Source organism: Convolutriloba macropyga, chromosome 10 (assembly GCF_964194025.1).
Source record: "Convolutriloba macropyga chromosome 10, txConMacr16.3, whole genome shotgun sequence".
Taxonomy (NCBI): Eukaryota; Metazoa; Xenacoelomorpha; order Acoela; family Convolutidae; genus Convolutriloba; species Convolutriloba macropyga.
Genome location: NC_134477.1, coordinates 15907575 through 15934230, shown reverse-complemented (window position 1 = coordinate 15934230; position 26656 = coordinate 15907575). Strand labels below are relative to the sequence as shown.

At 35.9% G+C, this 26656-nt stretch overlaps 3 protein-coding genes across 6 annotated transcripts in view; 2 read left to right on the top strand and 1 right to left on the bottom strand.

The window, feature by feature from the left end:
• LOC142348751 (target of EGR1 protein 1-like) overlaps positions 1–26656 on the top strand; it is a 588447-nt gene that overhangs the window by 239011 nt on the left and 322780 nt on the right. The gene's annotated exons all lie outside the window — the stretch shown is intronic.
• The window catches only part of LOC142348750 (UDP-glucose 6-dehydrogenase-like), a 338711-nt gene that overhangs the window by 239006 nt on the left and 73049 nt on the right, over positions 1–26656 (top strand). The window lies entirely within an intron of this gene.
• The window catches only part of LOC142348737 (uncharacterized), a 46391-nt gene continuing 22544 nt past the window's right edge, over positions 2810–26656 (bottom strand). For both annotated transcript variants that reach the window (XM_075400209.1, XM_075400210.1), the window contains exons 7-14: positions 24750–24896; positions 24186–24374; positions 20317–20460; positions 13267–13364; positions 12327–12510; positions 7475–7722; positions 4043–4307; positions 2810–3445 (exon numbers count right to left, since the gene is read on the bottom strand). In XM_075400209.1, the coding sequence (XP_075256324.1) occupies positions 2884–3445; positions 4043–4307; positions 7475–7722; positions 12327–12510; positions 13267–13364; positions 20317–20460; positions 24186–24374; positions 24750–24896 (1837 nt within the window). In that variant the 3' untranslated portion in view covers positions 2810–2883. The remainder of the gene's footprint in view (positions 3446–4042; positions 4308–7474; positions 7723–12326; positions 12511–13266; positions 13365–20316; positions 20461–24185; positions 24375–24749; positions 24897–26656) is intronic.

The following is a 26656-nucleotide window of genomic DNA, read 5'->3' as shown; positions in this document are numbered from 1 at the left end:
GTTGCCACCCCCCCCCCCCCCCCCGCTGCGCTCACTTACGCCCATTCAATTAAGCTAAAGCTATCCTCACTAAACCGTGCCTAGCTACCGACGAAGCAAATCGCTCGCCGGTCGTTTGAGAGCAATTCGCCCGACGTTAGTAGGCTATGTCCTCCAATTTTCTTGTTGGAAGTATCCCTGTTTCAGTCACTTATGTGAAATTTCAATTGAGTGACTTTTTTGAATTGAGCCACGGAACGTGCCCACAGAATCTTGAAAAATTAAAATATTTAAGAAGACTTTTGATCTTTCTCTTTCTTACTTTAGAATAGATACAATACTGTTGTTCCTATGCCTTTTCTATGGAATTTAATAGTCTCTAGTATAGATGCTCTAATTGGCAAAAATAGTGTTTTCAAGAATTCAGATAGTCATGGAAAATAAGATGGAAATATTTCAGTTTTGTATCGTCTTTTCCGCGATCTCTAGAAAAATTGTTTTCTTTAGCTCTCCTATACATTGAGAGTATCCCAGTTGTTCGTTTGAGAATCACAGTTTATTAATTACAGGGTCTTCTATAATTTTGATAAATTTTTTGAATCCAAAGAAAGAGCAGGTTAAATGTATAAAAGTTTTTATAAAATTTTACCGTCTTTGAAATTTTTTGGTTCCGATGATTTGTAAGAAATAGTTCTTTTTGTATTGGGTGTATCGCAAACCTATTGGAGCACAAAGTGGTAAGTCTAACCGAGCGACTAACGTCGGGTTTCGGTAAAAGGCAGTGGGGCTTAGGGGCATTGGGGGGGATGGGGGTTGGGGTCCGCCGTAGCCGTTGTTCATTGGTGCCGACTTAGATGAGTGATCATCAAAATTTAGTTCCGTTTATCAAATCTAGTTCACAAATCAGTGTTTTCTAATTCAATTTTTTCTTCGCTTGGTTTTTATAATTCTTGTTGCATAAAGGTGTTAGTCTTTTTTATTGGAAAATTTTTGCTTGACATTTTGACTTCGTGCAACTTTTACGCCCTTTACTTTTCGCGTTTGGCGTGAAACAGGCTGCAATAGATTCGAGCTCCCATTAGACGTCCGAGAGCAATTGTTCCGACGTTAGTCGGTTATGTTTTTTTCCTACTTCTGGATTCAAGAGCTTTTAATTGTAGCTGCTACGGTGAGCTGTTTTTATGAAATTATTTAGAAATTATTTGCTTTTGTGTCGAGTGACAACAGCAGCAAATCATCTTAATATTTATTAGAAATTGCGTTGTTACGAGCTAACAATTCAAATAATCAAGTAACAAAGCAACGAACCAACATATTATTCCAAAAGTTTTTAAAATTATTCAAAAGATTTCAATTAAAATATGCGCTATTATAGGAGCTGAAACTTGGATTAATTGCTTTGGGCTGTAGCGTTCAGCGCTCAAATATGGTTTTGTAATCAAATAATTAACGGAAAATTTGTATTGTAAAAATTTGGTAAGAAATGAAAATTATCAAATTTGGAAACATAACAAAGCCCTTTAATAGATAAATCTGGCTAAGCTAGGTAGCACAGTGCATGATATTTTAGCAGCATTAGGCACTTTTTCTCCATCCACAACTAAGTTCATCTCTTCGGAAACTTGATCAAATTCAATCTCAAAAGCCTTGACCGGCTTAAACATCATTTCAGGGCAATTTATATGCGATCCGTCGGAAAATTTTGTGGTCAGCTTTAGTAAATTTGCTCTCGAAATGGGTTGTAAACAGTAGCCCAGTTGCATGCAACCATCGTTTGGTTTCGCTTGAGGAGCATAACACATATCACTACCTATGTGAGTGACGTTTGACGCTAAAATGAAGAAAAAATCTTCGGAATTTTCGGTCTGCCATTTTTCTTCAGGGTAAGAAGGGATAAATTCGGCTATGCTGACTTTCGGATAAATGGAGGAATCGGCCATGTGGGATGCTTGTGCGTTGGGACTGAGAATGGTGAGATCTGAGTTTGAGGCTGAAGGAGACGCTTGATTGTTCTGGCCTGCACGGATTCGGGTAATGTTTGAATGGAGAGGTTTGGGTAAGTCTGCTGGGTTTATGCCTGATCTGAAAAGACGGCGACGCTTTACTGTCTTTTTCACAATACATTTTTTAATTCAAAAAAGGAGTATTGTGTTACAGAACAGATCAATAGACGTGTTTTGGAGGGGTTTCATGTTAAGTATTAGACACCGCAAATGTGGGTAAAGAAATCATCTGATTGTGAAATTGTGAAGACTCACTAAGTGAAGTACTACAGTCTACAGTTTGTACCATTAAATGGCAATTTAACAAAAGCTAAGAAAGTCAAATAATTTTAATGAAGTGAAAGGTATAATGACATTATTTTTGGCTTGAATAAATATCCAGATTTTGGGGAAGGAAGTGGTGCATTATTGGACAACTTCTAAAAAAAAACTACTGTGCAAACCCTAAGTATTTCGAGATGAAGATTTGGCGAATTTTTTTTTCAGAGTAAATTATTGCAAACAAATGAACGGGCGTCTATTCTGCAAACCCCCCCCCCCCTCCCGTTTAAAGATTGCTGTAATATGTGGAGTGAGAAATTATTTGCTTTTGTGTCGAGTGACAACAGCAGCAAATCATCTTAATATTTATTAGAAATTGCGTTGTTACGAGCTAACAATTCAAATAATCAAGTAACAAAGCAACGAACCAACATATTATTCCAAAAGTTTTTAAAATTATTCAAAAGATTTCAATTAAAATATGCGCTATTATAGGAGCTGAAACTTGGATTAATTGCTTTGGGCTGTAGCGTTCAGCGCTCAAATATGGTTTTGTAATCAAATAATTAACGGAAAATTTGTATTGTAAAAATTTGGTAAGAAATGAAAATTATCAAATTTGGAAACATAACAAAGCCCTTTAATAGATAAATCTGGCTAAGCTAGGTAGCACAGTGCATGATATTTTAGCAGCATTAGGCACTTTTTCTCCATCCACAACTAAGTTCATCTCTTCGGAAACTTGATCAAATTCAATCTCAAAAGCCTTGACCGGCTTAAACATCATTTCAGGGCAATTTATATGCGATCCGTCGGAAAATTTTGTGGTCAGCTTTAGTAAATTTGCTCTCGAAATGGGTTGTAAACAGTAGCCCAGTTGCATGCAACCATCGTTTGGTTTCGCTTGAGGAGCATAACACATATCACTACCTATGTGAGTGACGTTTGACGCTAAAATGAAGAAAAAATCTTCGGAATTTTCGGTCTGCCATTTTTCTTCAGGGTAAGAAGGGATAAATTCGGCTATGCTGACTTTCGGATAAATGGAGGAATCGGCCATGTGGGATGCTTGTGCGTTGGGACTGAGAATGGTGAGATCTGAGTTTGAGGCTGAAGGAGACGCTTGATTGTTCTGGCCTGCACGGATTCGGGTAATGTTTGAATGGAGAGGTTTGGGTAAGTCTGCTGGGTTTATGCCTGATCTGAAAAGACGGCGACGCTTTACTGTCTTTTTCACAATACATTTTTTAATTCAAAAAAGGAGTATTGTGTTACAGAACAGATCAATAGACGTGTTTTGGAGGGGTTTCATGTTAAGTATTAGACACCGCAAATGTGGGTAAAGAAATCATCTGATTGTGAAATTGTGAAGACTCACTAAGTGAAGTACTACAGTCTACAGTTTGTACCATTAAATGGCAATTTAACAAAAGCTAAGAAAGTCAAATAATTTTAATGAAGTGAAAGGTATAATGACATTATTTTTGGCTTGAATAAATATCCAGATTTTGGGGAAGGAAGTGGTGCATTATTGGACAACTTCTAAAAAAAAACTACTGTGCAAACCCTAAGTATTTCGAGATGAAGATTTGGCGAATTTTTTTTTCAGAGTAAATTATTGCAAACAAATGAACGGGCGTCTATTCTGCAAACCCCCCCCCCCTCCCGTTTAAAGATTGCTGTAATATGTGGAGTGTTGTTATGTGTAAAAATAGCACGTGCGGGTGAAATTTTTATAACGAATAAAGCGGGTTTTGGAACCGAATCGGTTCCAGAGCAGACTTCAAAATTTGACCAACCCTCGTTTCCTCTTGGAGGCGTTCCCCTGATTAACGAGCATCTCTTTGTTACCACTGCTTTCCTTTTCGTCCTGCGTAGCCCTCGGAGTTATGTCATTGTCCTCTTCTGGGGGGACAACTAGTTCATGGTTAACTAAGTTTAGTTTGGGCTCGCGTTCGTCTGCACTTGCTGACGGTCGACTCTCGGAATCGGACTGCTGTGAATTTTTGCGTTCGTGTTCAACATTGTCAGTTTCGTGCTGATTAGTGGATTTTGAGGCGTTACCTACAAATCAATTGTATTATTCTCTACCTCTGTTGCAAAACTATATGATCGGGTTGATTTTATGCGGTCAATTTTGAGCTATCGATATATTTGACGTTCAAAGCTGAAAGCTGCAGAAAGCTTGCCAAGATAATTTATGTGTAATGGTTTTTGATTTTTGGATTATCAAGGAGCAATTTGTATTTGATCCGTTGGTTGATTTTGCTCTCTACAATTTTTGATTTGATTTCAAAACATAAAATTCAAAATCTTCAAATCCCTCAGTCAAATGCAAACGAAATAAATTCGCGTGGGCTTAAGTCTGCACAAATGCTATTAGAATGTCGTCAACCTTTCAATCACAGAAAAGTTTTTATATCTGACTTCATACATTCTTAAAAGAGCGTCGTATGTTTCAAAAAGTTACCTGTTAATTCGTTAATATCGTTTGCTAATTCCGTAGACTTTTCGGAGCTTTAAAAATAATCGAAAGTTTTCGTTACCCTTTTCAACGACATAAAACTTTGCGCAAAGCAGAACAGCCGCTTTACAAAACAACCGAGTAATGTCGGGCGAATTGCTCTCAAACGACCGGTGAGGGGTTGGCTTCGGTAGTAGCCAGCTGGGCTCAGGGATGCTGGCATTAGGAGGTGGCAGTAGTGTGTGTGTGTGTGTGTGTGTGTGTGTGTGTGTGGGGGGGGGGGGAGAGTTCAAGCAATGGGGGTAGGGTTGCGAAGGCTAGATGAGAGGGGTTTCAAATCGACAGGTGGAGAGGGTGGACAACTGTAGTGTTGAGGGTAATGTAATCTTAAGAATTTTAAGATTAAGAACCGCCCTTCGCACCTTGAAAATGTCTCCTCAAAACATTTTCGGTGAATCGCATTCTTAGAGTATAGTAAGCCTTACGGATCTAAGAGAAATTAATGCCCTCCGAGCGCTACCTGTTTATCCCAATATTGAGGGGCGAAAAGTCAAATAGGTCAGACGAAAAATCAGTCAGGCAAAAAATGGCATAAAAAAGACCACACCACTAATATAATTGCTACAAACTTTGTTTGAGAGCAATTGAAAACTTCTTTCATGAGTAAAGAAAAAGAAACTGGATGTTTCATTTGACTCCAAGTTGAAATTGATAATTTTCTTGGCTTAACATTCAAGCGTGCGAAGATTTTTATACATAGAATTACTGTGTCAATTCAAGTGATCTGTTCTTTTTGCTTTGAAATTTGCTTTTTAGTTCATTAGAGTGTTAGCTAGCTGACATTGGTAATCAGCTTTCCGTTTAGAAGCTGAATTAAGTATAGTTTTAGAATCTAACAAACTGCACGCCAAAGTAGAGCGCTTTGACACTGAAAAAAAAACAGGAAAAAATTAGGTCAGTTGATCTTTTTCTGTTTCAGTCCCGTTGTGCATCAAGCGCGTCAACGGCAGCTATTTTCCTGCAATCTGTTGGCTACATTTTCCAAATGTATGTTTTTTGGTAGTGATTTTTGTCCTATGCATCTTTGAGCTGAGCTTTCCGTCTTTCAAAAAAATATGCTGGATGTTATGGAATTTTACTATTAATTTCAAATAACAATTAACAACACTTCCGAAAGACAAATATCAGCTCGTTTTGAAACTACAATTGTGTTACGGTCTCATGGGAATATCTCTTCTGTTTTTAACGAAGTAATGCACGAAGGTAATTAATAAGCTGTTTGAAAACTTGGGTTTTGCTCTATTTTGCTCGCAATGAGTTGATTTTCTTGCTTGATTTTCTTTTGAACTCTAATTTTCTAATTCTTTTTTTTTAAAATTGAGTCCTTATTTAGAATTTTCGAGTGATGAAACAATTTACCGAGATGTTTACCCCCAGAGTAAGTTGTACTTTCAGTTTCACGTCATTTTTTGTTTCACCGAATCGCTTTGTTTCTCGTAATTCTTATATTTTAGATTATATTTGTCTGAGAAAAATACAAAATTTGATCAAAAGTAAATCTTTTATTCCTTCTTGAAGAGTTCATGTTTTGAAGCGCAGCATTCTCGAACTAGCTGATATAGTCAATTGAATAGTTTATGCGACCTATTGTTTTTTATAAGATGGCATCATACATTGTTTTGCGGGGTAAATTTCGAGGAGGGATAAATTGTTGAAGATATTACTGCAATTGATTAAAATTGATTTATCAATTGCCTACTATCGATTATCTCAAGGAGTCTCAGTGACTTTAATGAGAGGTTCAGCCACAATGCTGATCGCCAGAAATCCCATGTTATGAGACTCGTTCATGCGACAGCACCCGCGGCCCCACAATAGTTAATTTATAGTTCTTGGCTCACCGAAATTTTTGTTGCGCTGTTATTGCTGTGCGAGAACTTGTTTGTTATCCAATGAGTGGGGACAATGGTTATTTTTTTCTGTTCAACCCGATTGTGTGGGTTGATGAGGATGAAATTTTGAAGAACCCATCGTGAGGGTTTCTGGGAACAAACAAAAGGCAAAGACTCAATTGCGTGGGTACCATGGTGATTTGTGCGTACAAGCCTGATCGTAATAAAACTTTAATTTTATTTTGCCTTTTAAGAGTTGAAATTTAATTTATTTTGCCTTTTAAGAGTTGAAATTTAATTTATTTTTTCTTTTAAGAGTTGAAATAGCGTGATCTCTCAGCGGAGAAACTCGTGATACTTTTTTGTTAAACGCTGAAGGCATACTAACTTCTTAATTTTAAACGCCTTTTGAATGTAATAAACTTGAAATGCTGCCCTACAAACAATTTATTAACAGACAACTCTAAAAATGGCACCTAGTGGACTTAATGGATTCGGGTTGTACAAATTTATCTTTTTTGATGAAAAGTGAAGTCGGCCAGACAAGAATTTCTTAAAGATGACCCGGATGATTGCTGCAAACTTTGATTGAGAACAATAAAATTTTTTGAACAATATTCACGCTGCACTGGAAATCAAACACTTGCGACCTTCTGAATCATTTATTTAATTTTTTGCGGTATTTCACAAAATTGAAAATTATCCTAATAAAAATGATATTTATTTTTGATTTAATGGAAGTTCGGAACCGTCATTTTCAAGGTTTGAGCAAAAAAGCGAAAAAGGAGCTGGACGATAGGATTATGAACTTTTGGGTTCCCGAAGCATTGTTTGCTTGAGCTACAAAAGTTGCAATTGTTTTGAAATTCTCTGACCTTTGTTGGTTTCTGGCAATCCATTTGTCATTGATGGACTTGCATGGGGTTCACCGACTGTATTAATCTCCACTGACGTCACCTCTGGTATAGGCTCGGGTACCCTTCGAGGTAGACTTGGAGTATTCTCTTTTGATGTGTCACTGGATAGTGGATCTGTTTGTGATTCGGGTGGCTTTCTGGATGTTAGAGGAGTCTGGGGTTTGTCGAAGTCGTCTTGAAAGTTGTCCACATATTTTTCGGGCAGACTAGAATGGGCACATAAAAAACAATTACTATACTAGTCTTTAATTTTTGAGTCTCTCCAATATACAACGCCTAAAAGTTTTGACCTTTCGATTCCATTGCTCAATCTGATCTTGGTGTCTTAATATTTAAAAAATGACTTTAATTGAAATTTAAATGTGGAATTGAAAGTTAAATGTTATGTAGCAACCGGTCAAATCATAAATTTTCTGTCGCTATCTTAACATACTAGGAAAATTCAGCAAATCAACAATTTAATGAGATTTCAAAACAAACAAACCAACTTCCATCAGACGAACTGCTCTCGAATGACAGGCGATGGGTCGATTTTGATTCTAGCTAGCTTAAGCTTAAAGAGGCCAGCCGCATTGGGTAAGGGGGAGGGGTGTCCCAGCGTACGAAAATTCAAATAATTACCCTTCAGCTCATTTTCTTCGTTAACAGCTTAGTGTTCCGTTCATTGAGCCAAAAAAGCTCTCAGAAATTATACAAAGAGTTAATACTGTGTGGTTTTACCTGTTCAGCGTTTTTCTAAGGACCCAAATTCGAACTGCCCGAGTGAGTGAAAGAATATTCAAGAGCAAGTGATCGAAATGGCCAAGAGAATATTTTGCATTAAAAGAACACGCAAGAACAATGACTGCTTCATCCTTAGTTCGAAATCATTTAAAAATATAGGGAAATCTGAAACAACGTCATGATGATAACAGATAACGCATATAGATTATGAAACATAACCGACAAACGTCGGGCTAATTGCTCTCAAACGACCGGGGAGCGGTTGGCTTCGGTAGTACCCAGAGGGGGCTCAGAGAAGCAAGCATCGGGAGGAGGGAGGTCTAGGCGAGAAGGGGGTCCAAATCGCCAGATGAAGGAGGCTGGACGGGGGGCTGAGTTGGGGGCCTCAAAACAGTTATAGTGAATCGAATTCTCAGATTCTGCTATGGCGTAAGGCTCTCTGAGAACCTAATGCCCTCCGAGCGTTACCTGGTTATCCCTTTATTGAGGGGGCGAAAAGTCAAATAGGTCAGACGAAAAATCAGTCAGGCAAAAAATGGCATAAAAAAGACCACAACACTAATATAATTGCTACAAATTTCGTTTGAGAGCAATCAAAAACTTCTTTCATGAGTAAAGAAAAATAAACTGGATGTTTCATTTGACTCGAAGTTGAAATTGATAATTTTCTTGGCTTAACATTCAAGCGTGCAAAGATTTTTATACATAGAATTACTGTGTCAATTCAAGTGATCTGTTCTTTTTGCTTTGAAATTTGCTTTTTATAGAGTGTTTGCTCATTGCGTTTGATTCTGCAGGGATATATAGATAGGCTATTAGATAGTGAAGCTATATCAATAAGCAACAATGATCTAATTTTTGAGGATGCGTACTTTTTACTACGTTTTGATTCTTAATAGCCGCTGTCAGCCTTAACGTCTATTATGTAGGCGCTCTCCTTTTTAAAAAATTCGATTTACCTTTTGATCACCTTTTTCGTTTTACGCAAGCCACGATTTTCACGTTTGACATCTGACTTACTTTCCTCACTGTTTCAACTGAATGGGTTTTAAATTCTTTCACGCATTCATTTACGCAATGTGGCGAATACTATCAAAGTCAAAAAAGCAAAATCAAAAGAGACGGGTTGAACCGATACAGCCCGGTCATCAAGCATTTGAGAATCAGGTTATCAAGGTTCATTAGAGTGTTAGCTAGCTGACATTGGTATTCAGCTTATCAGCTTTCCGTTTAGAAGCTAAATTAAGTATAGTTTTAGAATCTAACAAACTGCACGCCAAAGTGTAGATTGCATAAAGATAACTTTTTGACATAAATTTTTTCATTTAAGTTGCGGATGGCAAACAAGTCAGTGTCAAAAAATACGATTGTAGTTTAAAAGAAGCTATAACCAGAAATTCTGGGACTGCTTTTTCTTCTTTCGGCAGACAAATTGTGTCATTCGTTCAGACAAATTGTGTCAGTCAGTGTCAAAAAATACGATTGTAGTTTAATAGAAGCTATAACCAGAAATTCTGGGACTGCTTTTTCTTCTTTCGGCAGACAAATTGTGTCATTCGTTCAGACAAATTGTGTCAGTCAGTGTCAAAAAATACGATTGTAGTTTAATAGAAGCTATAACCAGAAATTCTGGGACTGCTTTTTCTTCTTTCGGCAGACAAATTATGTCATCCGTTCAGACAAATTGTGTCAGTCAGTGTCAAAAAAATACGATTGTAGTTTAATAGAAGCTATAACCAGAAGTTCTGGGACTGCTTTTTCTTCTTTCGGCAGAAAAATTGTGTGATTCGTTCAGACAAATTGTGTCAGTCAGTGTCAAAAAATACGATTGTAGTTTAATAGAAGCTATAACCAGAAATTCTGGGACTGCTTTTTCTTCTTTCGGCAGACAAATTGTGTCATTCGTTCAGACAAATTGTGTCAGTCAGTGTCAAAAAATACGATTGTAGTTTAATAGAAGCTATAACCAGAAATTCTGGGACTGCTTTTTCTTCTTTCGGCAGACAAATTGTGTCATTATTTGTTCAGACAATTTGTGTCAGTCAGTGTCAAAAAAATACGATTGTAGTTTAATAGAAGCTATAACCAGAAGTTCTGGGACTGCTTTTTCTTCTTTCGGCACAAAAATTGTGTCATTCGTTCAGACAAATTGTGTCAGACAGTGTCAAAAAAATACGATTGTAGTTTAATAGAAGCTATAACCAGAAATTCTGGGACTGCTTTTTCTTCTTTCGACAGACAAATTGTGTCATTATTTGTTCAGACAAATTGTGTCAGTCAGTGTCAAAAAAATACGATTGTAGTTTAATAGAAGCTATAACCAGAAATTCTGGGACTGCTTTTTCTTCTTTCGGCAGACAAATTGTGTCATTATTTCTTCAGACAAATTGTGTCAGTCGGTGTCAAAAAAATACGATTGTAGTTTAATAGAAGCTATAACCAGAAGTTCTGGGACTGCTTTTTCTTCTTTCGGCAGAAAAATTGTGTCATTCGTTCAGACAAATTGTGTCAGACAGTGTCAAAAAAAATACGATTGTAGTTTAATAGAAGCTATAACCAGAAATTCTGGGACTGCTTTTTCTTCTTTCGACAGACAAATTGTGTCATTATTTGTTCAGACAAATTGTGTCAGTCAGTGTCAAAAAAATACGATTGTAGTTTAATAGAAGCTATAACCAGAAATTCTGGGACTGCTTTTTCTTCTTTCGGCAGAAAAATTGTGTCATTTGTTCAGACAAATTGTGTCAGTCAGTGTCAAAAAAATACGATTGTAGTTTAATAGAAGCTATAACCAGAAATTCTGTGACTGCCTTTTCTTCTTTCGGCAGACAAATTGTGTCATTCGTTCATGTGGCTTTTATACCCATCAGGAGACATAAATAATTTTGGGTTCAAGTTTTCATTGTAAGTTCAATTTGACAGTCCAGTTTAATGTTTAAAGTTCAATTTTCTCTTCAGAAGTGTGTCTTCTAATTGTAAAATATTTTTGTGAAAAGAAATTCCTCAAAGTTTTCTTGATTTTCTGAAGCAAGTTGTTTCTCGACAATGATATTGCCATTTGGAGTTATTTTTATTTCTATTTTTGTCTCTACTGTACAAAAGTTGTTTTTACAATCAGCAATTTCGAATGTTAAATAGGAAGTGAAAAATGAAGAGAACATAATATTTTCAATTGCAAAGCTTGTTTAATTCATATCCCAATTTTATTAGACCTGAGGTCTTTTTTCATGATAACCTACTAAAGGCTCAAGGATTGCTTTTTGGGAAATTGTTTAAGTTTCGCATTTTTGGTTATTGATTTCCAAAATTTCATTTGCTCAAAAACTTTTAAAACGTAGAATATTGCTCAATTGGTTGTGCGATTTTAGTTTTTGCCCAAAATGATGAGGTTTTGAAAAGTTTTAGGGGAAAGCTGAGCGAAACAATGAACATCAAGAGGAGGGATTTTTTTTTCATTTCAAAAGAACGGAACAGCCAAATTATTTTTCTTTTGTTCGTCTGCATTAAAATTTTAAAAATTTTGGTTAAAAGGAACTCTCTTTGCTCTTAATTGCTCTTGAACGAAAGTTGAAGCAATCATTGTAAGCGTGTCTTTCGATTGCAAATCTTTCACCAGACTGTTTTCTTCCAGAACATACTTTCTGTTCTCGAGATGTCAGTTCTCGAGTGACTTTTTACTACGATTTTTTGTCTGAGTGGTTTTAATTGCTAGCATTCAGAAGTTAAGTTTGCTGCTAAAATAAAACCTATTGTGGGTTGGTGTGTAAAAATTTAATTTCTCCCTCAACGGTTTCCTAGAATCGTATGCATAGAGATTAGTAAAGCTCTAAGAGAACTGCTCAGCGACTTGCCCTCCTGGTTTCTTGTTTAACCCGTTTTTGAGTACCAAGAGTCCATTGACCAGATGAAAAAACTATTAGACCAAACTTCGGTAGTACGAAAAATTGCATTAAAGACCAGCAGGACTATTATAATTTCTAATTTGTTTTAGATTATTTCTCCAATAAAGATTTCTCCAATAAGGAGCTTGCTCAACTTCGTTTCTCAACGAATAAATGCAATATGGAAGGATCCATTATCTGCTCACCTAAGTTGACTGGTACCATTGTTCAGAGAATCCGGCCTGGTATTTGGATTGTTCGTGCTAGCCGCTTCATTGGGTTGCTGTTGTTTTTGTGTAACTTGAGAGGGCGGTAAGGGTTGTTTACCCTGACTTCCAGCGGATATCTTTTTCTTCCTCCGGTCTGTCCGTCTGGTCATATTCGTACCACCTAATGGAATTGTTGGTTATGTTATGATATCGCAATTTGCAGAGCTTCATTTGGTATTAAGAGTGCAGTGACTCAGTGTTTGGTAAAGTTGAGATTGTTTATTACTGTTAATTATTGAGTGTGTGATAATCGTTAATAATTGAAGATATAGCTCTCTAGTAGTGATTGGGAACTTTTTCGTTTTCCTCTGTATCATTAACCATCTGTTACTCTCATTTTTTTTACATCTTTTCTGTGATGTGTTTAAATTGTAATAGCGAGTTCGACCTCGTATTGGACTCGACAAACCATTATTTGTGCTAAAACCTTCATTAGTTTGCTTGCACAGTCTACTGAAAAAAACTCATGAGCGAAAAGGTAACAATTTCGTATGTAGGTCGGTGTTTAAGTTTTCTTATTCCGTTGCAGGACATGCTTATATTTGATGAATTATAAGATCGTTGTTGATTGTTACTCAGGAATAAATTTGTTTTGTCTTGATACTTGTCATATGCGTGAGAGTATAGGGAAATACAGGTCAGACGATGAAGTTCTTGTCAAGTTTTTTAAATCTGTCTTTCTTCAATTAAAAAGCAATTTAATTCTGCAATGTTTGAACAGCATTCTAGTCACCAACAAATTGTTCCGCTTCCCCTTCAGAACTTCCGTCTCTTTATCTCGATCTCATTATTTACTCAGTTTTCAGAATCATGGTGACTTCTATTTCGACTATTTTGTTAAGTGAAGATGTTTACGCGTGTATGCGTTATACGACACCTTGTGATGTTTTGGTCTGCTGTTCCTCTATCCAAATGTTTGTTAGGTTGGTGGGAGTTGTCACCCTCTGCTGTGGAAGTTCAAAACCGCTCTCTGATCTAAATCAATTTTTCAAACAATCCAATCAGCGCAAATATGTGCTACTACGCATGATTTGAGACCTCATTAAAGCATTATCGATAAACTTTTCTATAAGTTTTGGCTTTTAGTTTAGATATTAGTCAATGCTGACGTTTACGATTCGCGAGTTAAAAAACGTTCAAAATGTAATTGAACATGGAGGCCAAGTAAATTGCTTTTGCGCATCATGCACCTACTCCGATCATTCACATTCTTAGCTTAATTCTGTACCAAATGAAGCATAGATAAAAAATCAATATAATAAAGTCATTCATAGTTTTTAATTTAAAAGTTGACGGATTCGTTAATACGGACAGAAATGTATACCAGTGAGGTTATTTTCTCTATATCACTAGAATAGACAAAATTTTGAAGTGATCAAAATATTGAGTTGAAACGAAAGGCAATTAGATAATATCATTTCTCAAGCGAAAAAGTATCAAGTGCATACTAGTTTTTGCCAAGCATCATAGCCACACTCAAATTATATTCTTTTCGGATCAATTTTCAAAGTCAAACGTTTTTCGAGTAAGATTGCCGTATAGATATCTATCTTGGTCGAACAAGAGAGGTTAGTCATGTATGCCCAAAAAAGCTTTTCCCACAATTGACGTAAAAACCCCCATAGCATGCTATAACAGTTGACTCCCATACACAAAATCAGCTGCTGAGTAAGTAAAAAAAGATGCCCTTTGACTTCTCAGCGAGTGATCAGGTGGTAACATAATCGGGGAACGCGACGAAATAAGAGAACAAAATAAATTAGACAGAGAAACGAATAAACTACTGACTTGATTAACAATATGTTTAGGGCTATTAATAGTCAAGAAAGCATCACTCACTGTTTCAACTGAATGTATTTTAAATTATTTCATGCATTGAATTACGCAATATGGTGAATACGGTCAAAGTCAAAAGCGCAAAAACAAAAGAGACGGGATAAACTGATAAGGCCCGGTCATTAAGTCCTTGAGAATCAGGTTATCAAAGTTAATTAGAGTGTTTGCTAGCTGATATCGGAATTAAGTTTATTAGCTTTCAGTTTAGAAGCCGAATTAAGTATGGTTTTAGAATCTAACTAAAACTGCACATTGAATTAGAACAAGTTTTGAAACTTAAAAAAAATTGTCAATTTCAATCTGTCAATTTGTCTACTTTTTTCTCTTTCAATCCCGATGTGAATCAAATGCGTCAACGGCGGCTATTTTCCGGCAATCTGCCGGCTATGCTTTTTTGGAGTTTCTTTTTAAAATTTTAGGGCAGACGAACGAAAAAAGATTTTGGCTGTACTGTTCTCTTTTGAAATGAAAAAATCCCTCCTCTTGATGTTCATTGTTCCGGTCAATTTTCCCAAAAAATTGTCCGAACGTCATCATTTTGGGCAAAAACGAAAATTGCACAACCAGTTGAGCAAATATTTTACGTTTTAAAAGTTTTTGAGCAAATGAAATTGATTGAAAATCAATCAATAAGGAAGCAAAAAATGAGAAACTTAATCAATACTTAATCCGGCTATGTTTACAATTTTCAATGCCATTAAAAGATACAGAAGGGCCTGAATTGTTTTCTCTTTCCACTGACAGACTTACAAAACATAACCGACTAACGACGGAGGAATTTCTTTCAAACAACCGTCGAGTGGTTAGCTTCTTCAGTAGCTAGCCACGGTTTAGTGAGGCTAGATTTAGCTTAACAACGCAGATCAAAAGAATCACAACAAATGAAATCCGGGTTTGAAAAATCTTTATTAAGATAAAATGTCTCTTGTTGATCATAATAAATACAAACGGAAAAATGATGGAATAAAATGTTGGAGAGCCAATGAGACTTGCTTTTGAGACTGAAAACCTCGGTTATTGAGACAACTTATTAAAAAACATTAATAACGGACACATTGAAGATCAATTTTAAATAAAAAACAAACCGACAAATGTCGGAAGAATTTCTCTTGAACGACAGGCGAGGCAATTTAATTCAGGTTCTGTAGCCTAAATTCAATTTTTCTCTATGGGTGCAAAAAATCTTGCCACCAACGGGATTTGAACCTTTTACCTCCCGATTCTTAGCTACCCGCTCTAACCACTGAGCTATGAGTCACTTATTGTTGCTATGCTGCAACCGATTATATATTAGCAACAAGCAATACTTTGGAGTGCGAGCAATAGAGATCACTCAAAAATGATGAATGAAAGCGTAAAACATACCCGGCAGATTGCCGGAAAATATCCGCCGTTTATTCCCATAACTCTATTGGGATTGAAAGAAAAGAACATAACCGACTAACGTCGGGCGAATTGCTCAAACGACGTCAGGAATTGCTCAAACGACGTTTATTCCCATAACTCTATTGGGATTGAAAGAAAAGAACATAACCGACTAACGTCGGGCGAATTGCTCCTGACGAAGAATTGCCTGGCTTCGTCAGGAGCTAACCACGGTTTAATGAGGTTAGCTTTAGCTTGAGTCGACTCTGCGACTTTTAGTTTTCTAGCCTTGTTAGTAAATAAACAAAAACTGATACTTTAAAAACCGTGCAGAGTATTTCAAAATTTTTAAAAGCTTCCAGATTTCGCAGTGAAAAATGTTCAAAACTGTTTTTTTTGTCTCTGGAATTATGTCAAGCAACCCATCTTGGAAAGATTTGTTGGCCAGTAATGATCGATAAACTCAAAAATGGACAAAGGCAAATTTTAACAAAATCTTGCTAAAGTTCAAGACATTAAAATCTTCAAAACCACTTCGTTGTCTCAAGTATCACTATTTCAGTATCACTATTTCAATCTTTAATTAGTTTTACTGGCTCAAAAACCTCCATAAACTTGGAACATGGTATTAATTTTTCGAAATTTACAAATTAAATTTTATCAAAAAAGAGCTAAAGCTGGAGTCATTTAAATATTCATATCCATTCCATGAATCAGGAAACTATTCGACAGCTTTTCATAAAGCCTTCGAGGAGGTCCCTGGTGACGGAAAAAAATGATGAAAAAGTCAAAAAGATTCAAAAAACTTGCAAAAAATTGCAAATAATTTTAAAAATTGCTGATCTTAAAATATTGAAAAACCTTTCATTACATCTAGAACATATGCAGTGACCTAAGCTCAAACTTTAGAGGAGTTTATGTGGCTCGTGAGTTTGTCGAAACCATGAAAATGACAAAAGATTTCAAAACTTGAAAAAAAATTGAAGTTGCAAAGAAAATTGCTATAATATGTGATAAAATTTGTAACTAATCCATGGACAACAATTATTTTTCCGTATCTCATTGTCAAACCCTAATGGAGATTTTCTTTTAGGCTGACAAACCTGAATAAATGACAATAATGACAAATAAACTGACATTAGCGATAATAAACTGACAAAAAATGTTTAAAAAAATTCAAAATTGCAAGTTTTGTCAGAAAAAATGCTGAAATTCGTGGAGTTCAAATCTCGAAAAACAATTCATTACATTTAGAAATTATACAATTCCTTCTATTGAACCCTAGAGGATGTTTCACGAGTCTTGAGGCTGGAGAAACCTAAAAACCAACAAAAACTTGAAAAAAATACAAGTTTTATCAAAAAAAAAATTGAAAAAATTTGTCATATTAAAAAATTGAAAGCTATTCCATGGCATTTAAAATTGTTTCAGTAACTTAAGGACTTAAAACAATCAAACCCTTAAGGACGTTATCAAACCCCTGAGTCCGGAAAGAAGTGGATAATAAAAAATAAATGTCACAAAAATTGGAAAAATTTGCAGGTTTTGTCAAAAAAGGCTAAAATTCGTGATGTTAAAATGTTAAAACCATTCCACTACAACTAGAAACTATGCAGTAACCTAATATAAAATCATAGTGGAGGTTTGTTTGTGAAAATTATTATAAAATTGCGTGTTTTTAGCGATCGGTTGTTTGTCAGTAGCCACGGGAGGCGGGGGGGGGGTTTACATCGGTGGTCTGATGGGGAGGGGGTGGGAACCAGTGGGGTGGGGGGCAACAGCGCGATGGGGTGGGGGGGTCAGCAGTGGGGGTGTCGTCAACCTCTAAAAACCGCCCTACACAACATAAGTATAAGTCTCCGAAACAGTTTGAGCTGAAAGGCTCTAAGAGCACTTAAGGCCCGCTGGGCGCTACTTGTTTATCCCGTTTTTGAGGACGAAAAGTCAGAAGCGTCAGACGAAAAATCGGTCAAGCGAAAAATTGCATAAAAGACCGACAGGACTAATATAATTGCTACAAACTTCGTTCGAGCAACTAAAATTATCAACAAACATTGATTTTTGTATAAATAATATTTTTAAGTGCGATTTATTTTGATGTCATTTCGTAATTGAACATACTCCTGTCTCTCAGTGAGACGCTGAGACAGGAGTATGGTCTAGTATCAATACCAATAAGCATTATAGATCGTAACTAAAACTTATGAGAACAAAGTTCAAGTACCGGGCATCTAAAAATGGGCTTCATGGGTTTATCCCGTTTCTATTTCTGACTTTTTATACTGACTCTCTTCATTTTGAATTGGTTTGCTGAGCAGCTGCTGTTTAAAAGGACTTCAAAAAGAGAAGTCAAAAAGATTTCACGCAAAATGTCGAAAAAGTGGCAAAATGGGTAAAGCGAAATTAAGTTCGAAGTAAAAAACATAGCAGGACAAATCCTGAAATACAATTCGAAGAATTGAATGAAAAACTCTACCTGACCATCAGATCAATTGAACAATGCCAGCCAAAACACAAAGAAAATCTCAAAAAATTGAAACTAAAACAATCAAACTAACTAAACAAAAATATACTCATTACTAAAACTCTTGATGCTTTTACCCCTAAGGCAAAATTTGATCCCTTTAAATATACATGTTTCAAAAGTATGTTCAAAAACAATTTTTGTTTCTGAAATCGATCCAATATTATATCTGCAAGACCTGAAAAAAATTCTTTTGTCCTTGAAGATCGATTAACTCGAAAATGAACGCAAAGTTTTAAAAGAAATGAAATCAATCGCGATTTCATTGAAATATTGCTGAAAATCATGATATTAGTATCTTCAGAATCATTTCTGTGTATCTAGAGGCTATCTAGTTACTCAATAGTCAATACATTTTAGAAAAAAATTTCAAATTTAAAAAAATAGAAATTCGTTCTTTTAAAATGTTGAGAACCATTCAATTGCCCAATAGCAACTATTTAATAACATACTATCTAACCCTGGATGAGGTTACTTGGCTACTGAGGCAAGAAAAATCGAATAAAAAAATGTTTTTAAAAACTTAAAATTGCAGATTTTTTCAAAAAATTCGAAAGGTTAAATTGTTGAAAACAAATCAATTGAAACTAACAACCATGCAGTAACTCTTTTTCAGACCGTGGAATGAGTTTTCTGGCACTTGAGAACGGACAGATATCAAAAATTGACAAACTTTCTTAGAAAAATTGCAGATTTTATCAAAAAATGCTAAAAATTTGAGACATTAAAATGTTGAAAAGCAATCCATTGTTACTGGAAACTATGCAGTGCCCTATTATCAAACCTCAAAGGAGATTCCCTGGACCCTTAAGCTGGAAAAACTAAAAAAGATGACAAAAATTTTCAAAAAACTTGAAAAAAAAAATTGCAAAAATTAGTATCACTTGGCGTGTTTGTGTTTGTAGTACCAAATCATATAGCTCATAAAATGGTTAAAACAAGTAATTATGTCTCGCAAAAGGAATTCATCTTTTTAAAAAACTTTAACCTAAGACTAATCAAACAAAAACTTAAAAAAATCACAAAAAACATGAAAAATTGCACCATTTTTTGATCCCGAAAACTCCTAAAAATGACCTTTTAAACTTAATTTAAGGCCATCCCACCGGCTGCACCACTCTAAGCACTTGAAAGACTACAAAAGCCTACTTTGGGCCTCTAATGAAACTTAATGCCCGCTGGGCTTTACCTGTTATCCCGTTTTGAAAGATCGAAGTCATTGAAAAATGTGTGAACACATCTTAAAAAAACACACAGCGCCCCAATACAATTCAAATTCTTTGAATTGTAAAAAAAAAGGAGCGCTATAATAGCCGACTGAGAAGATGAGGGTGGATATTAATGAATGTTATGATTACAAAGAGGATGTTGAGAAAATACTCGAATTTTCTAAAAATTTTACAAAACCACAACGTCAAAGCCAAAAGATCCATATAATAAATCAATTAATTATCAAAACGATTTATCAAAAAAAAGTTATCCGTCTCTTATCTTTAAAACGAATTTGAGAAAAGTTTTGTTTTTAAGTTACACTCTGTTGCTCCCCTTTAAAATCACTAGTCAATTTTCACTTCTTGGCATCGAAAAATGTGAACAGATCTGATAATGCACAATACTCGTATTTTTTTGGGTTGTGGAAAACCGCGATGAAACCAATAATAGCCTCGCGATCACTTTGAGGCTATTAAGACGTAGTTGTTCCAGGTATTAACATAATTGTATAAAAATATGGAAATAGATCCAAAATAACGCTAAACTTGTACAAAATTACGTTAACCGATTTAAATTTGCATAAATCCCGTAAAACTGCAGTTCCAAATTGTCTTGATAGATAGCACAGTTTCAACTAGTTCCTCCCCTACTAAGTGGGTTCACAACAATAAGCACCTCAAACACACCGAGAGGACAATAGACCAGATCAGAGCAAGATATCTATCCTTCATTACGAACGATACATCTTATGTCAAGTGTGACATAAGAAATGTTTGACATAGCTGGACTTGTTATGGCTCTACTTGTTCAACGTATACTTGGCTAAAACGATGTAGCCTTTAAGAACAAAAAAGGGGCTATAAGAGTTGAAAGCATGAGAACGTCAGACCAGTTTGTGTCGAATCCAATGTTGATCATTATCACAGTAGTTGCGCCTGCTTAGACCCCTCCCCCGCCCCCCAACATTTCAATATATTACATATTACTTACGCTCTTTCACTGGGAGCAGTCTCTTGTGAGTTTCCCTCTTCTATCAGTCTGTACAGTTCCTCTTCATACTGGTCCTGCTCTATGTTGATATCACCGTCATTGATCCCAACACATCCATTCGCTAATCCACTTGAGGATGCTACCCTATTACAATTTGACATGTATCATGCTTGCTTAACTCTCTTGAATAGTAATTGAGGAACTGCTACCTTTCACACTGGACAGGGTTTTTGTTTTCATTACCATGGAGGAGGTTTAATTTCATTAGTTGCAGGTCAATTTTGAAGTCTAGATCTCCACATGGTTGTATTCTACCCCCTGGATCCGCTAGTGCTATTGACTTTGCTAAACGTTCTCGAGTTTGAAATTATGAAGTACAGTTTTTTTTTAATTCGGTGACAATTATAATGATCAAATCGAAGAATGCCATAAACTCGTTCACGCAAAATTTTGTTCAGGATGTGATTGTAGACAAATCTATTGTTCAAAATTCCTGCGATAGATTAATTTTAAGCAATAGATTTATTGTTAAAAAGTAATGCTTGGCTTCTGTTACGCACTGTTTTTAAGAGATTACTATAGATGAGAAGATAGTCGTTTAAAACATAATTCAAGCAATTAGTTTATAGCTATTTAGATGTTTCACAGTGTGGTTTTAAGCGGATAGCGTTGCAATTAACGATTGGATGGTTTAGAGCGGTTTAGACTTCGAAGTATCTGCTTTGTAGCAACTATTTATAACGTAGTATTAGTTGTTTTAACTTAGAAATTGTCCACTTAATCCTAACTTAGATGGAAACAAGATCTCTAGTGAAGTTGTTACTTATTAGCGAAATTTTTTTAGCTTAATAATAATGATGAGTTTCAAGATGGAAAATTTTCTAAAGGAAAAGTTTGTCATCTGAGTCTCAGTTTGTTCTCTGGGTGTTTTGGTGATCAGTTGTTCGGTAGGTCTGTACCTCAGGCTGTATTGGGCATTTGTAATAATTTGTTGATCCCTCAAGCCGGTATTTATCCGGTTTGCACTTTTCTTGGTGTTCTTTGATTACATATACAGACGGATATGGACAGCTGCTTAATCGGTATAATTTTTAATTATTTTTATCTCTTCTTACAGTATATAACAATTTTAATTGTTTATCATCAAGAAATTTAGAACGGTAAATTTTCCAACTTTTTTGGTACATGCTATAGGTTCCTACGTTTCAAACAATTATCTTATCACCCGGTTGTTTCGGATAAGCATAAATAAAATTGGGAATTAAGGTCTCCGTTGGAAACAAGGAACAAATATGGCACTGGAACTAATTAAGAACTAAATAAAATGGTTTTATAGGATTTTTAGCGCCTCAATTAGAAATAAATTTTTTGAGAATGAGTGGACAGAACAGCTACAACTGTCTGAAAGCTATATTTAAAGCTCCGACATTTTCAATTCATGGTCATAAGTCAAAAGAGAAAGGTTGTATTGAAGAATTGAATTCGAGTTGAATCAGATTCGAATCCATATATTTTTTGTTTGGTATATTGAATTATGAATATCTCAAGGAAGACATTCCAGTTTCCTTTTTGTCCAAATTTTTTTGAGAAAATGGTTTAACGATACTGAACTGTTTAAAACACTCAACCTTCTGTGGTCTTGTTGTAATTTCATAAAGCGTAAAAGCCTCTTATTTTTGAGATATATTTTTTAAAAAAAATTGACCGCGTTATCTTCATTTGGTCTTTTAATTGTTAGAAGCCGAATCAGTCGGTTTTTAATAGTTTTGTATATTATATGCATTGCAAGGTAGTCAAGAAGGGCTCTGAGAATTAAGGAAACTCATTTTACCGATCCTCTCTGCTTGTTTATTTAGTATTGAACTGAATATTATTATCGACGCTTAAAATTTTTTACCTTTTGAAATACATTTTTACGCTCCATTAATTGAGCAAAAACAGCCGCACGTACGCTGATAACTTAAGAGCAAGGTATTCTTTAAGACCGGTCATTAATAGTTGCACTCTACCTGAGTCTGTTCTCAATTTATGAAAAACTTGGTACATTTAAAAGCAGGAGTCTAATTAATAAATATAGAATTACTTGTACGAGTTGATTATTATACCGAAGTGCTCAAACAGAGGAAAGACGAATAAACAAAACGGACAGGAAACGGATTTATTTCTCTTTCTCCAGCTTTCAGTTTTCTCCAGTCTCTTAAGAGGTCATTTGCAAGAAAGCGGAAATTTTTTAACCCTATTGCAACGACGCATTCAAAATCCTAAGGAGTCAAAATTGTTGCTTTCTTTCAAAGCAATACACCCATGTGTAATAATCTTTAACAGTGAAGGTTTTTTCTATAACATCAGTTGCCTTCCGTAGTAGCCAGCTGTGGCTAAGGGATCCTGGCATTAGGGAATGGTGGTCTCAGAGAGGGGGGGGGGGGGGGTCGTCAAGCGCTCGGTGCTGGGGATAGAATGATACGAGGAGGGGATAGAATGAGAGGTCGGGTGAGGGTTATATTTTTGAGAATCGTCCTTCACCCAGTGATTAAGTCTGCTCAATATTTTCAGCGAATCGCATGCTTGGAGACTAGTAGGGCTCTAAAAGAGCTGCTCAGCCAGTTGATGCCCTCTGGGCTTTACCTGTTTATCACGTTTTGGAGGACTAACAGCTAAATGCGACAGACCAAAAATCGCATAAAAATGACCGCAGAACTATTATAATTGCTTCAAACTTCGTTTGAGAGCAATTAAACAAGAGAAAGACTACTCTATTTGGGAACGGTTTTTTCGAAAAGATTGTTCCAAGAACTGTCCTTATCTCTATAAGAAACGGATGAATAATGTTGAGTTTGAATTGATTAGATGTTGGTCCTGTTCAACAACGTGGTGCCATTTACAGAATCAAAGCTATTTTTTTTAAAAAATCAATTGCATGCCAAATGGTTTTTTTATTTCTCGCCCTTCCATTTCCTACCTCCAATCCCTTAGTTGTTTTCTTCATCTTCATGCTGAGGTCCTCGCTCAGATTAGTGCGAAAAGCAATTCTCTACGAAAATGTTCCCTCTCACAAGTTGGCCATTTTTATCAATGTGTTCCCTACCAATTGGGTAAACTAAACGTCGACGATTCCAATCCGTCTTCACATTCGATTGCCACGCACACTTAACGTCGTAGCTGAGCCTCGCAGTGCACATTGGAGTGGGACAATTAAAAGCAACTGACCAACTTGCAGGTTGTAAGATCCTGCTTTCTCAAAGTACTGCTACTCGTTTCAAGGTTTAATGCACCGTCGCCAAAAATTCTAAGGTTTTGAATGCTAAATGTAATAAACTTAACACCCATTTTATTGCCTTTCTGGTTCTGGCCGCGTTAATACAATGCCACGCCTCCTCACGGCATCGGAAAAGAAGTTAACAGTAACGCGTATTGCTGCAGTTTGACCTGCATTAAAGCTAGGTAAAACATAATGCCCTAGAATTACTCTCGTGTATCAGATTCTTCTGTCCGGATACAGGGTAACGGTCAGCTGCAGTGTAGGCTGGCAAAATTTTGTCTCTGTATATCGTGACGACATATTAGTCTCGGCGGTCATAGCATATATAACAGCTCGGTAACCATTTCATCTAATTTTCGAGCCAATAAGTACATTTTTTATATAATCAATGGCTTACTGTGACTCTTAATAAGTGAAAGGACCGCTGAAGAAACTAAAACTCGAATGTTTCTTGCAAAAATATTTCTCAAATTTAATTTGGTGGTTCATTTAATTGAAAAACGTTCTAAATGGCCAAAAAAATGCAAATGGATTTTAATGGGTTTTGCCAATTTTCTGCTTTTACAAGCTCATCTGTATTTGGTAGTTATGATTCCTGAAAAAATCTAACCTCTGAGCAGCAGCACCGTCATCAACCATGATTGTGTCAGAATAGACGTCTTTCTCAACTGGTTTAGGTTTAATCTCTCTCACAATCTCAATGGCGTTGAATGGCTCTTTTGACTTGTGCTCCACGAAGCGCAGCTTGGCCTTGTAGCTGTCATTCGATATTATCTTACCAAGAGCCCACAGTGTGAATCTGATAAGGGTCAAAATAATTAGAATGAGTGAGCTTTTTCACAGCTAATTTTGGCTGGAAAGAAATTTTGATAAGCCTGCGGACAAGATGTGTACAACTTTCCGAAGAAATACAAGAATTTAGTCATATCCAATTTTATGAACCTTTAGTTTGACAAAATCTTAGTATTTCACGTTCTTAGGAATATCAATGTTTTGGGCCATTTGGGTGCACTTGGTTTCCTTAGAAGCACGTCTTTATCATAAATTGAGTAAATATATTAATAGCCATACTCTAAAAAAGGCAATGGCATAAATTTTTGTCGGTGGTGACATTTATATTTTTCTAATCGTTTTATTCATAACTCCATTCTGAGATTCTTTCGTGAATGCCTACCTGGACTCTCCCATGAACCGGATGACTTCTGAATTGATGTCTACATCTGCCAGGGCACCCCATGATACACTGAGAAATGAGTAGTACTCCTGCTGGCCAATTTTCACATACGTCAAGTCTAGAGGTCGAGGCTGTCCTTTAAGGAATCTAAAACAATCCCCGTTTAATTTCTGTATTTTTTATTGGGCATTGATCATCGTCTTGGCCTCAAAAGTTTTGAATGTTGTTCATTTTTTCAGAATAATGAAGGTACGATTTGTTCAAGTGGGTCGGTGGCTTATACAACAATCCAGCGTGCTTCTCAAACGTGTCAAATGACTTATTTTCCTAGAGGCGTAAAATGGAAGCGTAAAGTTTATTAGTGAGACGCTGAAGCTAGCTCAACAAAAAATAACTTTTGAGAAATGCAATATTTGGCAAAAGCTGGATTTACAAACAATTCTAGTTAATTTTTGTGAACAAGTCGGGTCAAAGTCGTTTAAAACCTGTTGTTGTAAATTGAATAAATTAATCTCAAAAACGACTTGTGTAATGGCAATATTGACCTATCATTAATGAGACTTAGTGACAGAAAAACAAAATAAGGACAAAAAACGGTAAAATAAAATTTTTTTTTCGAAGCAGGTGTTAAAGTCGTAAAAACCCTTCGGCATGATTGAAAACCATTAAATTGGCCGATATTGGACTATTAAAATGGCCACTTAGTGCAGTACAAAATGTGACAAACCAATAACAACACCGATGAAAGATGGAAATATCAAAAAAAAATGTAAATAATTTGTTGAAAAGTGTTGTCAATTCGTCAAAACCGTTAGATTTCATTTCAAATTAGTAAATTAACTTGAAATTACCTCAATATAAACCTGACATTGAGACCTGTCATTAATGAGATTAAAGAACAAAGAAGAAACTCAAAATTCGGAAAATCACTAACATTTCATAAGTACAGATAGCGTTCCCGGATAGAAGTACAGATAGAAGTCTTCCCGGGTCGAGACCAAATGGTTATCTTGCAAGATTCTGGCAGAAAATGGTAATCTTGTAAGATCTGCCGGAAAAATGGCTACTTGCAAGATTTGCAAGAAAAAGGGTCTAATCGTTAAAAACTCAAAACAGTGCAAAATTTTTCTTGAAAAAGTAAAAAAACTCCAGACATCATTAACTATATTGCTCAGTTCACTGTGGGATTTCGCTATATCAGAAGCAGGGATAAAATAAACTTTGAAAAAGTTCTATATATGTATGTGCTTCAAACCGTATTGCTATCCGTATTGCTGAGGTAAACCGATGTTAAGGGAAAGATGAGGTTAACTTTACTTCAAACTGAGTTATGAGAAACCTTTAGTTGCGTTTTGAGGGTTTTAAACAAATGCAGCTATGTATTGTTAGAATACATGTATCGCCTCTTAAAAGTATTTGTACAGAAATTGAAGAAAGAATCAGCGAAGGCAGAGGTCAAACTGCCGCACGCGAAAAAAATTTTGCTCTAAAAAACAGAAAAATTACGAACAACGAGATGAGAAACCGCGTTGTATATAAGTTTCGTTTATTAGCTCACTTCTTTTGTCGCTCAATTGTATCCGACGCTAACAATAATTTGTTGAAGAGACTTTTGTTGGCCAAAAGACAAGGCCAGGAACTGATCACACAACGCTAAAAAAAAGACGTTAAAGTTAATTTAAAAGTTTAGAAATTCGAGAATTGTAAAGCAAAAATTTTGCTTTGCAAAAAGGACTACAATAATTGCTAGAATAAGAGCAATCAATCATCAGAGTCATACGAGCTCGACCAAAATCGTAGCGCTCGCGTCTTTTGAGCGTTTGTAAGCGATCTCTTCTCCGCGAGCTGATCAATTTGTCCTATAATTTTTCTTGAAAGGCCAAATAATTAATTGTTCTCAAACGAAG